The sequence below is a fragment of the Montipora capricornis genome, chromosome 6 (genome assembly GCF_036669925.1).
Source record: "Montipora capricornis isolate CH-2021 chromosome 6, ASM3666992v2, whole genome shotgun sequence".
NCBI lineage: Eukaryota > Metazoa > Cnidaria > Anthozoa > Scleractinia > Acroporidae > Montipora > Montipora capricornis.
The window spans coordinates 10,154,789-10,169,788 of NC_090888.1; the positions used below are offsets into that span (position 1 = coordinate 10,154,789).

General features: G+C 43.5%; 4 protein-coding genes and 1 pseudogene across 5 annotated transcripts in view; all 5 read left to right on the plus strand.

The window, feature by feature from the left end:
- Positions 1-8,600, plus strand: part of LOC138051493 (sacsin-like) — a 44,141-nt gene extending 35,541 nt beyond the window's left edge. For both annotated transcript variants that reach the window (XM_068897703.1, XM_068897704.1), the window contains 2 exons: positions 1-6,870; positions 7,334-8,600. The exon at positions 1-6,870 is cut by the window's left edge and continues 4,076 nt beyond it. In XM_068897703.1, coding sequence (XP_068753804.1) covers positions 1-6,870; positions 7,334-7,618 — 7,155 coding nt within the window. In that variant the 3' untranslated portion in view covers positions 7,619-8,600. The remainder of the gene's footprint in view (positions 6,871-7,333) is intronic.
- The window catches only part of LOC138051497 (uncharacterized), a 282,752-nt gene that overhangs the window by 219,076 nt on the left and 48,676 nt on the right, over positions 1-15,000 (plus strand). The gene's annotated exons all lie outside the window — the stretch shown is intronic.
- On the plus strand, positions 11,342-12,883 carry LOC138053207 (uncharacterized; annotated as a pseudogene).
- LOC138053208 (uncharacterized) lies at positions 12,957-13,301 on the plus strand. The gene has a single exon (XM_068899863.1). The coding sequence runs from the start codon at positions 12,957-12,959 to the stop codon at positions 13,299-13,301; it is 345 nt and encodes a 114-aa protein (XP_068755964.1).
- LOC138053209 (uncharacterized) lies at positions 13,417-13,887 on the plus strand. The gene has a single exon (XM_068899864.1). The coding sequence runs from the start codon at positions 13,417-13,419 to the stop codon at positions 13,885-13,887; it is 471 nt and encodes a 156-aa protein (XP_068755965.1).

Genomic DNA, 15,000 nt, shown 5'->3' on the forward strand with positions numbered 1-15,000 from the left:
CATCTGATCAACCCAAAACGAGACGCGGGTCGCCTTTTTTTGTCTCAAGATGGTAGGTTTCCGCATGGCACCCAAGAGACATTTCTGAATCCTTTACGGATGTCGAATCTTGAGCGACTTGGAATGGTGACAGATAATATTTCTTGGCTGGAACTTGCAGAAAGGTCGGAGAGTATTTGGCCTTTAAATCAAGAAGACAGTATTAAAGCAAAAAAGAGGTCAAAAACCTTGATTAAATTTTTGGACAAAAAGCTGAAGTGTAAAGAACCTCTGTCACAAAAAGTTAAAGACAGGATTTTACAGGCAAAGTTCCTTCCAGCTCTACAGAAACCAAAGTCCTTCCCTCTTTCTTGGAAGGGAAATCAAGTACGAGATGGAAACAGGCAAGACATTGTGGCGCCATTGGAAGGCTTTTTGAAGAAGGAAAAGTATTTAGTGTGTTGCAGTGAGGTCTTAATAGACCTTCACATACCAGAGATTGTTCAAGAATTGTTGATGTTGGACAGCAAGAAGCCAGCTCTAAAGCATGTAATGGTTCAACTTGAAGAAGCAATTGCTGCAGTCACAAGTAGCTCTGGATTTAAAGAAGTGAGGAAGACTTGCATGAAGTCCTACAAATATCTTGAAGAGGCTGTCAAATACAACCAAACCGAAATTTTGCATTTACTTAGAGAGAAAAAGTTCATTTTGGTGGGAAGCAACTTTTGGAGTGCAAAGCAAATGGCGTTCAATTTGGACACAGATTGCTCACCTTATCTACAAAAGGTGCCTGATGAACTGGCCAGAACATGTCCTTACTTCTTGAAAGCCGTTGGCGTAAGAGATGTTTTCTGTGCCCAAGATTTCATTGATTCGTTGGAGTGCATGAAGCGCAAATTTGGGAAGGAAGCGCTAAACGGGAAGTCGCTTCTTGTCGCTTTTCATCTGGCAACACAATTAGAGAAGTCCCTTGAGGATCCTAAAGTTATCATTCCCATTGATAAGAAGAGAGAATCTATCTATCTTCCCAACTCTGATGGAGTAATGCAGCTGGTGAAGGATCTTTGTTTTGAAGACGGCCACTGGATTGCTAAAGGTACAAATGTTCAGTTTGTCAGTCCGAAAATTCCACCCTCTACAGCTACCATGCTTGGGGTCAAAACTACAAGGCAAGAGGCTTTGCAAAAACGCACTCTCGGAATATCGTTTGGTCAAAGAGAGAGACTTACAAACCGCTTGAAACGCATTCTCAATGGCTACCCCTGTGGTAAAGAACTGTTGAAAGAACTATTGCAGAATGCAGATGACGCAATGGCAACAGAGGTTTGTTTTGTTAAGGATCCTCGCACCCACCCAAAGAAATACATTTTTGACCCTTGCTGGGAGCCACTGCAGGGTCCAGCATTGTGCGTGTATAACAACAAACCTTTTAAGAAGGCCGACATTGAGGGTATACAAAATCTTGGACAGGGCAGTAAAGGTGACGATCCAAACAAAACAGGCCAGTATGGCGTGGGCTTTAATGCTGTCTATCATTTGACAGATGTGCCTTCTTTCATGTCTCAAGGGGAAGAGATTGGCGAAGTTTTGTGTGTGTTTGATCCACATTGTCAGTATGTACCTGACGCCAACCCTCAAGAACCAGGAAGAATGTACAATACCGAGGGCATTAAGGAAATGTTTCCTGATGTATTTTCATGTTACCTAGGAGGAAATTTTCCCCTCAAGAATTCAACAATGTTTAGATTTCCACTTAGAACGCAAGAAATGGCGGACAACTCTCAGCTATCAAAAACTACATTTGCACTGAATGATCTGACTAACTTAATGAAAGCACTGAAGGGGGAGCTTTTTGAGGTGCTTCTTTTCCTACGTAGCGTAAAAAAGATCACATTGTGCGACTTAAATGAGAGTGGGAACGTGGTGAATTCATACTTTGTGGAAGCAGTAATGTCCCATGAGGATTCAGCAAAACGGGAGGAATTCAACAGGCACAGAAAGGAGATGGGAGAGGAGATGAAAAAAAGGGGATTTCTCAACAAAGCAGAGACGTGCTCGTGCTCTTACGTAATGAACTTACGGGATAGTTGTGAAAACAAGGAGACGTGGTTCATTGTTCAGCAGCTGGGGTTTGAAAACGATGTTCCAAAAAGTGTTGTTGAAGCCTACAAGAGACACGATCTTGGGATGCTTCCTCTGGGAGGGGTTGCTTGTCTCTTGGAGCAGGCATCCGGAAGGAGAAAAAAAATGTTAGCGCAAGGAAAGAAAAAAGCATTTTGCTTTCTGCCACTTCCCTTAGCAACCGGTCTTCCAGTGCACATAAATGGTCACTTCGCATTGGATCATGAAGCAAGACGAAACATGTGGCGGGATGAAACGTGTGGATACCGAACTGACTGGAATGAAGCTTTGTTAAATGACGTAATAGCATCTTGCTATTTGAAGCTCTTGGCAGAGGTGCGTAGCCTGTACCGCCCCAAACTCGTCCAAGGAACTGTACCTTTGAACGCCGCCGAACAAGATCTAGTGAAAACACTTGAGGACTACGAGAATTTGTTTCCAAAAGTCAGTCAAGCGAACGATGATTATTGGGTGTTGCTTGTAAAATCCTTGTATCGGAAAATGAATGAAAAGCAGATGCGCCTTCTTCCAGTGGTGAGGGAAGAACCAAACAAGCAGCAAGTGCAGATAACATTGCTCCCACCAGCAGGGCCTGGAAAGGACCAAGCTTTCTTTGATAATCTCGAATCTGATAGGAGACCCAACGACGAAAACCAAGAAGAGATGTCTTTGTCAGAGATTTTGATTCAATTGGGTTTCAACCTCGTGCGTTTTTCGTTATCTATTTGGGATGCGTTGATCAAATCTGATGTAGCTGCCAGCTGCGTCTCAGCTTCATCCGTAATGACCTTTCTGAAGGGCTATAGTTGTCAAGATAGTCATTGCAGTATTGGATCCATACCAACTGATGTCAGCAAAACGCCTTTGTTGACTGAAAAAGGGGTGGAAAAGGTGCTACGATACTGCAAGGACGGCAATGAAGACTTTTTCTATAACTTACCTGGTCTCCCCTTACTTCTTACCCAAGACAACGTCCTTCGTGTGTTTGACACAAGTAGTCCGAGATTTTTATCGCAGTACTATGACATTTTGCCACAGTGTAAGGAAATGTTTGTTCATGATCGACTGAGACTGAATATATTTCATGATCAAAGAAGTGAGCATGCCCATGTGTTTAAACCCTTTGACGTTAAAGGTTTTGCCACATATTTGCATCGCACACTACCACCAGCATATCACAGAAGAACTGGTTATGTTAGCTGGTCTCCGGATAAGGGTTCCGCTGCTGAGCCAAGTCGACGTTGGATTTTCAGAGTGTGGAGCTTTCTAAGTGAAATCGTGAGGGCTAAGAATTTAGAGATTGAAGATTCAAGATCCACTCATAAAGAGCTAGAACCCTTGCTCAATTGGAGTATTCTTCCGGCGAGAACGCGAAGTACAGCGTTGCAAGTTAGTAGCCGCTTAGACTTTACTATCCCTCAGACAGCTAGAGTTCTGGTTCCCTTGAAACTGGGTAAGTCAATTATAGATTGCACTTACTTGGAAATGGCCCTAATGCAGAAGCCTCTTGCCCACGCACTCCGAAAGCTGAATCCCCCCGAGCTTGATACATCTGTTCTCGGTAACAGTTCTTACACGCATCTTGCGTCTCTTGCACGATATTTCATCGCATCGTTAGAGATCCCGGAATCCCTCCTCTACGCACTTAATCATTGGATGACGACTCAGCCCGACTCTCTGAGAGATAAATTGAGTCCTGACGACTGCAGAACGTTACTGAAATATTTCAGTGACAATGTAAACAGCCTGAAGTCTACCAACCCTGAGAGGGAAATCTTAAGAAGGCTCCCATTTTATCTTGCAACCCACGGCAATCTCATCAGTCTTGACAACAAGCCAATTTGCCTTCTAAAAAGTGGAATACCAAGAGAAGAACTAAGTATTTTACAAAGGGAAGTCAATGTTCTTTTTCTGGAATGTGTTGAAGGTCTCTCCAACCTTTATGGCTTTTTGAATTTTAATACAGTCTCTCGAGTCAACGTGTACTGTGAGTTTATCTTCCCACATTTTAAGCTCTTCAGCAAGGAAGCAAGAGAAATGCACCTGAGGTATGTTCAAGATGATGTTTTCACGATTGATGATGACAACATGAAAATAATAGACTGCTTAAAGACATCGGAAGTTGTCACCTTAGAAGATGGTTCTTTGAAAAGAGCCAGTTGTTTTTACGACCCTTTAAACAATATCTTTCAGATCATGCTTCCAGAAGATAAATTTCCACCGTACCCTTTCAATTCATCGTTGTGGTTGCCTTTTATGAAGAAGATTGGAATGGTGCATGAAGTGTCTCCTGCCTTATTCAAGAAATTTGCCGAAGACATTGCTAGAGAAGCCTCTGAGCAAACTACCAAGAAAACAGACCGAAAGTCTAAAGTCCTTGTTTCTCATCTATTCACCCCACCTCATGTGAAAAATGCAAGTCTTCTGCAAGATATTTGTGGAGTTCGCTTTGTAGTGTCGGATTCTGTTCGTCCTGACCTGCTACAATTACATTCACAGTATGAAGATGAGCACAGCCATTACATTTCATTCAAGGACTCTGTTGTTGCTGATTTTACCGAGACTGCGTGGACGGTAGCACATCTTCTCCCGAACTGGGCGCACCCAAGATCACACAGTGTCCAAGACAACTTTCTCCTTTCGAAACTTAATGTTTTGTTACAGCCTAGCCCGGAAATGGTCATTTCTCACTGCTCTAATATATGTTGTCATTTGGCAAAACAGAACGGTTGCATGATTTCCGAAAGCGAAATTGCCACCAGAAAGTCAGTCATGGGAGAGATTTACAAATTTTTCAGTGAGAACGTTAGTTCAAGTTATGACCTGAAGGAGAAGCTTGAAAACGTACCATGCATCTTGGTTGAAGATGGAAAGAGGTTTGTACAGGCTAAGCAAACTGTGCTCAATCTTCTCGAGGAGGATGAGATACCTCCCTTTCTTTTCCGAGTGCCTCTCGAATTTGGAGCCTATCACTTACTTTTTCAGAGTCTAGGGTGTTCAAAATCCGCAGAAACGTCTCACTACGCTTTGGTTTTGGAAATGATGTACAGGCAGTGCAATGGAAAAAAGCTCCTTCCCATGAAAGTTGAAAGCTCCTTGAAGGCAGTAAGAGGTCTCTTTGAAAGGCTCGAACGTGCTACAGGGGAAGAAGTTCCTCTACCATATGTGTACGTGCCAGCAGTTTATCGATTCAACAGCGTTTCCAATGGGAATCCATCTGTAACCTTGCACAAGTCCACTGATGTAATTTTCGATGACGCACCCCGGTATCGAGGCCGAATTGGAAGTTTCAATGAACTTTTTGTGGTGGACATCAAGATGACGGGACTTCAGTGCACGACATTGACGAACTACAGAGATTACATCGTTCTCCTTCCAAGCGAATCTCGACCAAAGATGCTATCAGAGGAAGTGAAGGAAACGCTTGTTCACCTACTTGAATCTGCAAATGGTGTTTGCATAGCTGAGTCATTAAAAGCACAACTTTGTTCAGAGCAGTTTATTTATGGAATTTTAAGGCTACTGCGGCACGCAAACCTGGACAAGCCACATCTGGTAGAAACTGTCAGTACTACATTAGAAGCAAAACTGAGAAACATCCAGATAATCGGAAGACCGAAAATTGAAACCCAACTAATCCACAAAGGCCATCTTATACCAGGAAGCCAGACGGAAGTAGCATACTTCGTTGACAAGACATTAGATGGTGATGAAGCAGTGTGGAAGCTCTACATTAATGCAGAAGCAGAAGAAGATCATGGTAAAATATGTTTAGCCTTAACCCAAGTTATAGCCGAGGCATGTGAAGGGCTTCTGCGCGATTCAGTGGCTTATGTCACAGAGATGTTACGTACAGACCCCACAAAGATATGGTCAGTATTGGACGACATGGGAATTCGCCAAGACGACTCTTACGATCCTTTCGATGGTAATGTGTTACCTCAACCGGGAAATTTCATTCCGATTGAAGACCATCACCTATTGAACGAAGCATTTGAAGAATTTTCACAAGGGGAATATGTTGGCTTAGAATTGGAGGATCCTAGTTTCGAGCAGAAGGATGGAGATGCTACCTTCATTTACGCTATCATAACTGGGGAAGTAGAAGGCCAAAAGGATGCTACCCTGTATTCAAAACTTTACCTGGTCAAGGTAGATCGCGACAGAGAACTCCAGCAAAAGGAATCGGCTGATTTGTACAAGTTTCATCGTATTCAATCAATTGAAGCCTACGAAGAGCGAACCTACTTCTCAGATGAACAGAAATCTAAGATTTTGGCACATATAACAGAGATGGTGGAGAATACGTTTCGTTTGCCCGAGCAGAGGCGGAGGAAAATCATCAAACGAGTATACTTACAATGGCATCCTGAGAAGAGTCGCAAAGACGAAGCATTTTGCCAGCAGGTTTTGCAGCATTTAAAGAATGAGGTGGCAAGATTAAAGCAGGTTGAGCTACAACGAACAGGCTCCGAATCGGAAAGCAGCCAAGAAACGCCATACGAAGCTTTCTTTGACTTGTGGACGGCACGTGCCCAGACATATCATGCTTCACGACAGTCTTACAGAAAACGTTATGAAGCTTCTGGTGGTGCATCAATGCTCCAGAGAAGGAAGTCTGGAATTCCGCCGAGTTTTTCTAACAAGAACCCTCAGCCGGGTGAGGCAAGCCGCTGGTTTAGACAGGCTGAAGCCGATTTAAGAGCTGCTGGGAAGGATTTGGTGGTTGGCAATCCGTCCTTCGAGTGGGCATGCTTCAAGAGCCACCAGGTGAGGGGGCTCATTAATGCATTTTGCGCCTTGTTTGCAATTGAAGGATTTATATTGAAAGAAGAAATAAATGAGTTGGGAGAATTTATAAGGCTCTTTTTCGAAAAATGATAATCACGCCCTTAAAAATAAAAATAATCGAAAGAAAAGGACATTCACCGCATAAAGCTTAGATATCCCAGTAACGTTTCTCCACTGGCTTGTACAGGTTTCCTAAAACTAGGTTTTGGATGCGGTGGGTAGGACATGTTCTTTCTTGTAACTAGACTATTGTTACTTATTACCTAAAAAAGAAAAGAAAACCTCCTTCTGCATCATAATCGATACCTGATTTGACCTCAGACTGACACTGTTTCTGAGAATTCTTTGATTAGACGTTAATTACGTCAATATTCTCGCCGCGTGTTCATCCATGTTAAGGGGATCGGGGGGCTACTCATTTCATTTATTTTCATTTGTCTAGGCTGCAGAAAAGGCGCTCAAAGCTGCTCAATATGCAGATGATGCTTTCAAAACTCATGCTCATAGTCTTGTGAGGATTGTTTCTGGATTGGGTGACTCAGAATTACTCGAATTAGCAAGGCAACTGGAGGACCTTGTGGTGGATTCTACGCGCATGCGCTACCCGGACAGAGTATGCTATCCTCAGATTCCTAACGAAGTATACAGTGGTGAGACGGCCGCGACGGCTCATGAATTAGCCAGAACGATTGTGGATAAAGTCAGGACAAAGATTGCAAAGTTGTAGTGCTCAGTTTCTTCCTAGAAAAGACTGCTAGAGTCAAGGGACGCAAATGCGTCTCTCTGTGCGATTGGTTTACTCATAAGAAACTCCTCTTGCCTTCATCCTCTCGCATTTAATTTACCTAAGAGCAAGCTACCGTTGGACATGAATGTATTACAGGACCTACTTACCTTTTGGAGAAACTACGTACAGCAAAAGAAACAGTGAGACAATATTCGTATGATTAAGAGCCCGTGTTGTTTTGGTCGAGCAGTTTTCAATTCACCATCGCAAAACAAATACCAAGGTAATTACTCCAATCAATCGCGACAGGAGCAAACAGTGACGAGCCAATGACCGTTCCTAACAATTCCCCTGGTTTCGGTTTTGTGTATCATGGGTCAAAAAACTGGTGGGCTTTAAGAGCCAATCACTAAGCTTAGCAATTGCAATCGCTTTATTTCTTTCCACAGTCATTTGAAAAGTGCTCTATTAATCTCGTTTGAGCTTTTATAACCTCGTTAGTTTTTGTATCTGTGTTCGTTTGCGAACATTGTTGTTAGAAGTAATAGAAAACGTGCATGGGTAAATGCCTACGGAGTGGGAAAAAACGACCAAACTGCACTCTTTGAGGGCCGTTTCCAGTATTTTTATTTTTCTTGGATTTTTAGACTTTAAGCCATGCAATTGAGTTTTAGCAAACAGTATGTTTTAAGATTTTCATAGTGTTTGTAGCCTTAACCGGTAGTCGTTACTGAGGGAAAAATTACAACTTAGTTATCTTTCCGAGCAAATGTCTTTTGTAGAATATAGCCACTTGAAGAAATTTCTGTAAGGGAGTGTATCCAGTTGTTTAGTGCACCTTCGTTAGATATGGTGACATTCGCATTAGATCCCACTGCTTGATTAAGTCTAGAGTGATTTAAAATGATTTTAGAGGAGTAGTTTTAAATAAACTTGTGTAAGTCAACCCGTATTATTAAAGCAAAGCTAGTTTGCCGAAAAATGTCGATGGACGCTTTTGTGTCTGCGGATAATTTGCAACTTATTTCCCAGAATATTTTTCTACCTACCATGATAACGAGCCGGAATTCGATCAATCAGAATGTAGCGAATGAAAATCCAAGATGGCGGACGGCGAGATTCAAATATGTCTCTACCGGAGAACAAAGTCAGGTCACACTTTTGGACACAATTAAACATAGCTTCTAATTTCATTGCACCAAAAGTACGAGGTCTTTTTCGGTGATTTTTCGTACAAGAAAGGCAATTGTCTGCATAGCCCGTGATTCGAGGGATGTGTCTCCTCTCCTTTGCATATAGGACTGCCAAAACATTCGGCAAATCCAAAACAGTCTCCCTATTTTCTTCCTCCTCTTTATTTACAATGAAAATTGCTGCGCTAACGGCTGCAATGGCAATCCGCTCCGAAATTCGATGGAGGCTTTTGTGTCTGCGGACAATTTGCAACTTATTTTCCAGAATATTTTTCTACCTACCATGATAACGAGGCGGAATTCGATCATATTGGCGGGTTTCTGCCGTCTGTAAAATACGGCAAAAAGGTAAGCTGTAAATGTAGAAATAAACTTCACTCACCTCTACGAACGGTTGTCCTCGTCTTTTCTGTGCAATTGGAGCGCAAACTGTGTCTGTTTTAGACAAGTTTTTGGCTTACGAATTTTTAATATGTCGTTGGTTGTAATTTCCCTTCATAAATTTAAGGGCGTGTTTTAGTTTTTTATCCACAATTCTGGAACAAGAATGGAGGGTACGGAATGCTAGGAATAATTCGGATTGTCTGCATTTAAACGCTCCTTGAGACGCGCGGTTCCTAGCACGAGTAAACATTGCGTAACAAATATGGCGGTCGACGAAGAGGCTGCCATTGCTACCGTTAGCGCAACAATTTTCATTGTAAATAAAGAGGAGGAAGAAAATAGGGAGACTGTTTTGGATTTGCCGAATGTTCTGGCAGTCCTATATGCAAAGGAGAGGAGACACATCCCGGCCTCGAATCACAGGCTATGCAGACAATTGCCTTTCTTGTACGAAACATCACCGAAAAAAACCTCGTACTTTTGGTGCAATGAAATTACAAGCTATGTTTAATTGTGTCCAAAAGTGTGACCTGACTTTTTTCTCCGGTAGAGACATATTTGAATCCGCAGTGCTCATATCGCCGTCCGCCATCTTGGATTTTCATTCGCAACATTCTGTCCATTCTGCCCCTGGGAGCAGAATGAATGGAATGGCGTTGTGCCTCCTGCTTCCTGAACTTTCATTTCCGGTCGCGTTGCTATGATACCAATGACGTCAGCTCGTTGCTAGGGACCTCGCCGCACGTGTAAAAGAGATGAGTTGAGTTTTTGTAAAAATGTGCCACGAGAAAGCGATGTTGTTGAACGTTCTGAATGTAAAATCGGAGAATAAAGTTGTACAAAACGAACCAGCAGAGTTTTATCGTCGCCCAGCAGCGACATTTGGTCCTTCGAGCCGGATATTGTGAAATCAAGGGGAAAATCGCCGAGTCAAGCTCTAAGACAGCCGTGAAACTTCGTGTAACTGCGTGTAAGAATTATCATCGAACCGCCTGGTTCAATATTGTGGAAGAGTCATTCAAGTCGTGCCAAGATGAAGTGCCTCAAACAGAGAAGGCGAAACACCACGACTGTTCACGCCAAGTGAGTCTACTACTTCAAGTAAACTTTCCGTTTTTAGAAAGAAATTGCGAGCTGAGAAGTTAGCACTGGGACTAAAAATAGCCGAGCAAACGTTCGCAAATGAGATCGAGTGTCTGCGAGCCGAACAACAGAAGCGTGCAAAGCTCTTGGAACTTCAAAAGAAAGCTGGAGAGTCAAGATTGGAATATGAGTTCGAAGATGCCATCGCCCAGGAAGAAGGTATGTCAAATAAAGGTGATATTGATGAAGAGTTAAATGAATTACCTTCAGACAGTGTGAATGATCGGGTCTCGCGCTTAGACCTGGAAAGTACTGAAAACAATGTTGTTGAAAAACCTCACATGGAGGAAGTTAAATCCACCAAACCAGAGGTCATAACAGAGGTTTCTAGTGAGCCCCGTAAAAAGAGACATGTGAATCTTTTATTGCTAAAGGTGAAGCTGAGTTGAAAACCTCTGCCACAGGAAGCCCTAGTGTGCAAACGTCAAAGATAGGTCAGTTGTTTGAGAAAATGCTGCCAGCCTTTGTGAAAATCGTTAAACCAAACGTGCAGAAGTTCAATGAAAATCCACTAGAGAACTCAAAATTCAAAGCAGCATTTAATGTTGAAGTGGATAAAAAGGAACTTTATGATGCAACAGAGAAGCTTAAATTTCTGTTAGATTCTGTGGATGGAAGTGCAAAATCATGTCTTGCGAAATTCATGCCAGGTTCAGATAAATAAGAGGAGGCATGGACTGCGCTCCAGGAGCGTTTTGGTCGTGTAGACACAGTGGTATCAGCTGCGAAGAAACGCATAAATCAGTTTTCGACCATAATGAAAGAAAATAGTGTGCAGATCCGGCAGTATCAAGAAATAGTTTTTGAATTGATAGGCTTTTTCAAAGAGCATAACTTTCTTCACGAGCTTAGCTCGCAAGTCCCTGAAGCAACTGTTTCTAAACTTCCTACACGCCTTTGCGGCAGATGGGCCGAGTTTGTTGAAGGAAAATTCTCAACCTGGGATTCATTTGCAAATTGGCTAGAGAAAGAGGCAAAAATGAGTGAGTCCAAGCAGCGATGAATGTCAGAGAAGAGAGAGTGGAAGCGTTCAGATACATCTAAAGTTGATAGGCGTAAGCCAGCTGACAAATCCCAACCTGGGCTGTTTGCAGGAGCCACGGGAGAATCTTTACGCGCCAGCTGTGGAACAAAGTGCCCAATTCACCAGTCCACTAATCACACTTTGCAAGAGTGCAAACGTTTTCAGGGAATGTTGACTAGCGAGAAGGAGAAAGTTGTCGAAGAACACAAATTATGCTTATGTTGTCTATTACCCTGTCATCGTCTGCGTAAATGTCGTAGTAAGAATAGATGCAAAGTTGAAAACTGTGACATGCGTCATCATACCCTTGTACATGAAGTCGACTTGAGATTTATTGAACGGGCAAAAGCGAAACGTGAATCAGAACAAGTGCCAGAAGTTGAGAGAAACCCAGCTCCTGTCTCCCTGGAAGGTAAAGACTCATCACCACGCCAGGCTGTGGAGTCTCTTGAGGAGTATCAGCAATCAGCGTACACAGGTTGTGAGACTGGTGGTCGTGCTTTGGTTGAAGTATTTCCCATAGTTGTCTTTGGAGAAGCAGGAAAACAGCAGGTGATGGCATTGCGTGACTCAGGCTGTAACACAACGCTTATAGATGAAAGCTTAGCGCTCTCACTTGGGCTTCAAGGCAAAGAGGTAGATCTCGAAATTCAATGAGTAAATGCGCAGGTGTTTGCTTTCCAGCACATCAAGAGATGCCATGTCGCACGAGTCGGAAAAGAGGAAGTCAAGTGCTCCTTGCGAGATGTGAAGACAATTCCTAGCCTGAATGGTCCGGATCAGAAGTTGAAGTGGTCAAGAATCAAGCAGGAGTATCAACATCTGAAGAACTTGGCCTTGCGTGACAGTGACACTGGTCCAGTGCAACTCATAATTGGAACTAACAACTCTGACTTGATCCTACCAAAACAAATTCTGAAACCCTCAGGTCAACCGGAACTTGACAGGATACCTTATGCTGTTGAGACCCCACTTGGATGGGCGGTGACTAATTGGTTACCTGGTGAGCGAAGAGTAGCATCTCCATACAATGGGTTCAAAGTGTATGAAAGAAGTTCAGTTGAAAATGAGGAGCTGAAGCAGCTGGTCATGGCTCAGTCAGAGATAGAAATCTTGGGCGTGGTCAAGCTAGCTGTTCCAACCCGTTCGATTGAGGACAAGCGAGCATTGTCACTGATGGAAAAGACAACCTTTAAGAGTGTGAATGAAGATGCGTATGTGTCAGGTCTACTGTGGAGAGATGAGGAACCATTGCTGCCCAACAATTACGGCAAACCTATCCCTAGAGAAGAAGTTTCAGTTGAGAGCTGTCCTGAGATCAGAGAGAGATATGCAAAGTCAATCCAGGATGACATTGAGAAGGGCTATGTGAAGAAACTGAGTGAAGGGGAAGTACGGTGCGATAGTAATGTGACTTGGTACTTACCACACAGACTTGTCATTAATTCCGAAAAACCTGATCGCCTCAGAAGAGTCTACGATGCATCAGCAAAATTCATGGGACAAAGTTTAAAACGATAAGATCTACACAGGACCAGATCTTCTGTCCTCTCTATTTGGAGTTTTCCTGAGGTTGTGCGAAGGAAAAATTGCAATGGCCGCTGATGTGAAAGAAATCTACCATATGCTCCGTCTCCCTGCTCGTGATAAGCCAGCATTGAGATTCTTATGGAGAGACTCTCTGATAGAAGAACCAAGCGTGTACCAGTTCGAGAGAACAGTGTTTGGAGAAGTGTCTGTGCCATCCAGAGCGAACTACACTATGAGGCGAAATGCTGATGAGAATGGGGAAGATTTACCTTTGGGTGTGAAAGCCGTCTACCAGCATTTTTACGTGGATGATGGTCTACCGTCAACAGATTCTTTCGAGGAAGCTATTGAAATGAGGAAGCAGATGACAGAGTTGCTGCGTCGTGGAGGTTTCCGCCTACACAAGTGACTTACAAATGACACAGACGTCTTGGCAACCATCCCGGAGCAGGATAGATCTCCACGATTCCTCGAACTGAGTGAAGATAAGTTACCAACAGACAGAACTTTGGGCGTCATTTGGGATGCTCCAGTTTACCGGACTGAAGGATGATCCAGGTACGACGAAGAGGAAGATCTTGAGTCAAGCATTCTCTGTTTGGGATCCGCGAGGACGTCTCCTCCCATTCTCAATCAGAAGTAAAATCATCCTGCAGAATCTAAATCGTATGAAGTACGGATGGGATGACGAGTTGAAAGAAGCTGATCTTCGAGAGTGGCGTGAATGGCGCAAGGAAGCAGAAAAGCTTGATGAAGTGAGAATTCCGAGAGCTCTTACCCAAGAAGAGAAACCTGTACGAGAGACTGCACTTCATGTGTTTTGCGACGCTAGCCAGAATGCTTATGGCGCGTTTGCCTACCTAAGACGAGCGTTTATAGATAACACAGTAGAGTGTAGTCTTATAGCGGGAAAAGGCCGTGTTGCCCCATTAAAGTCACAGTCTATCTGCCGATTGGAGCTCATGGGAGCTTTAGTTGCTGTGCGGTTAACTTAAACACTGGTAGAAGAGATGGTTACAAAGATAGAGTAGATAACTTTCTGGATTGACTCCACCACAGTCCTACATTGGATCCGCTAGACGAGCTCCACTTACAAAGCATTCGTCGGTAACCGGGTGTCTGAGATTCACACAATCATGAGCAGTCTGGAGGCCACACTAGGGGCGGGCGCTGTGAGTTGGAGATATGTGCCCACAGAGGCTAACCCTTCAGATGACATCACCCGGGGACTAAGTCCTACGGAACTTGGCGCGGGCTTTTGCTATATTAGTGGACCCAAGTTCCTGTATGAATCAGCAGAGTTCTGGCCAGAAAATAAAGTCAAAGCGCCCTGCGAGAACGATGACATCAAAGAAAAGAAGAAGGAAAGATGGGCTGGAGCACATCAGGAAAACAAGGCCCTGTTAGGGTGGAAGAAGTATTTGTCACTGACCAAACTAAGAAGAGTTACAGCTTATGTGATGCGATTTGCAAACAATGTAAGAGCTAAGAAGGAAATACGTGTGAAGAGGGCGCAAGCTGAATCATTCGGCGAGGAGATACAGTGTCTGAAGATAGGTGAGGAGATCCACAAGAAGAGTAGAAGTAAATCTCTTGACCCAAGGTTGGAAGATGGGTCTTGGTGTCGGTGGAAGGCTGCAGAGAGCACAATGCCTACCTTACAGAACACGACATCCCAAAATAATTGACTCGCGCCATGAACTTGCACCGCTGATCGTCGAAGAAATGCATCGTATCTACTACCACCCGCCAACTGAGCACTTGCATAATCAAATTCGGCAGGAGTATTGGATCATCCATGGTCGCCAGGTAGTGCGAAACGCGAAATGCAAGTGCAACTACTGTTATCGCCAGAAAGTAAAGCCTCAAGAGCAGCAAATGGGAAGTCTAGCAGAGTGCCGACTTGAGCCAGGAATGGTGTTTAGGAACACTGTAGTTGACCTTTTTGGACCCATGTTAGTTAAGGAAAGACGCAGTGAAGTTAAAGTATACGGGTGCCCTGTTCACTTGCACGAGTACTAGAGCGTGCGACCTTGAACTTGTGGATGATCTTTCAACAGATCATTTCATCATGGCATTGAAAAGGTTCATTGCGCGACGTGGACGAC

Excerpts from the sequence above, each read along its gene's own strand:
- LOC138053209 (XM_068899864.1), top strand. The coding sequence starts at position 13,417 with ATGCTCCAGTTTACCGGACTGAAGGATGATCCAGGTACGACGAAGAGG.
- LOC138053208 (XM_068899863.1), top strand. The coding sequence starts at position 12,957 with ATGGCCGCTGATGTGAAAGAAATCTACCATATGCTCCGTCTCCCTGCT.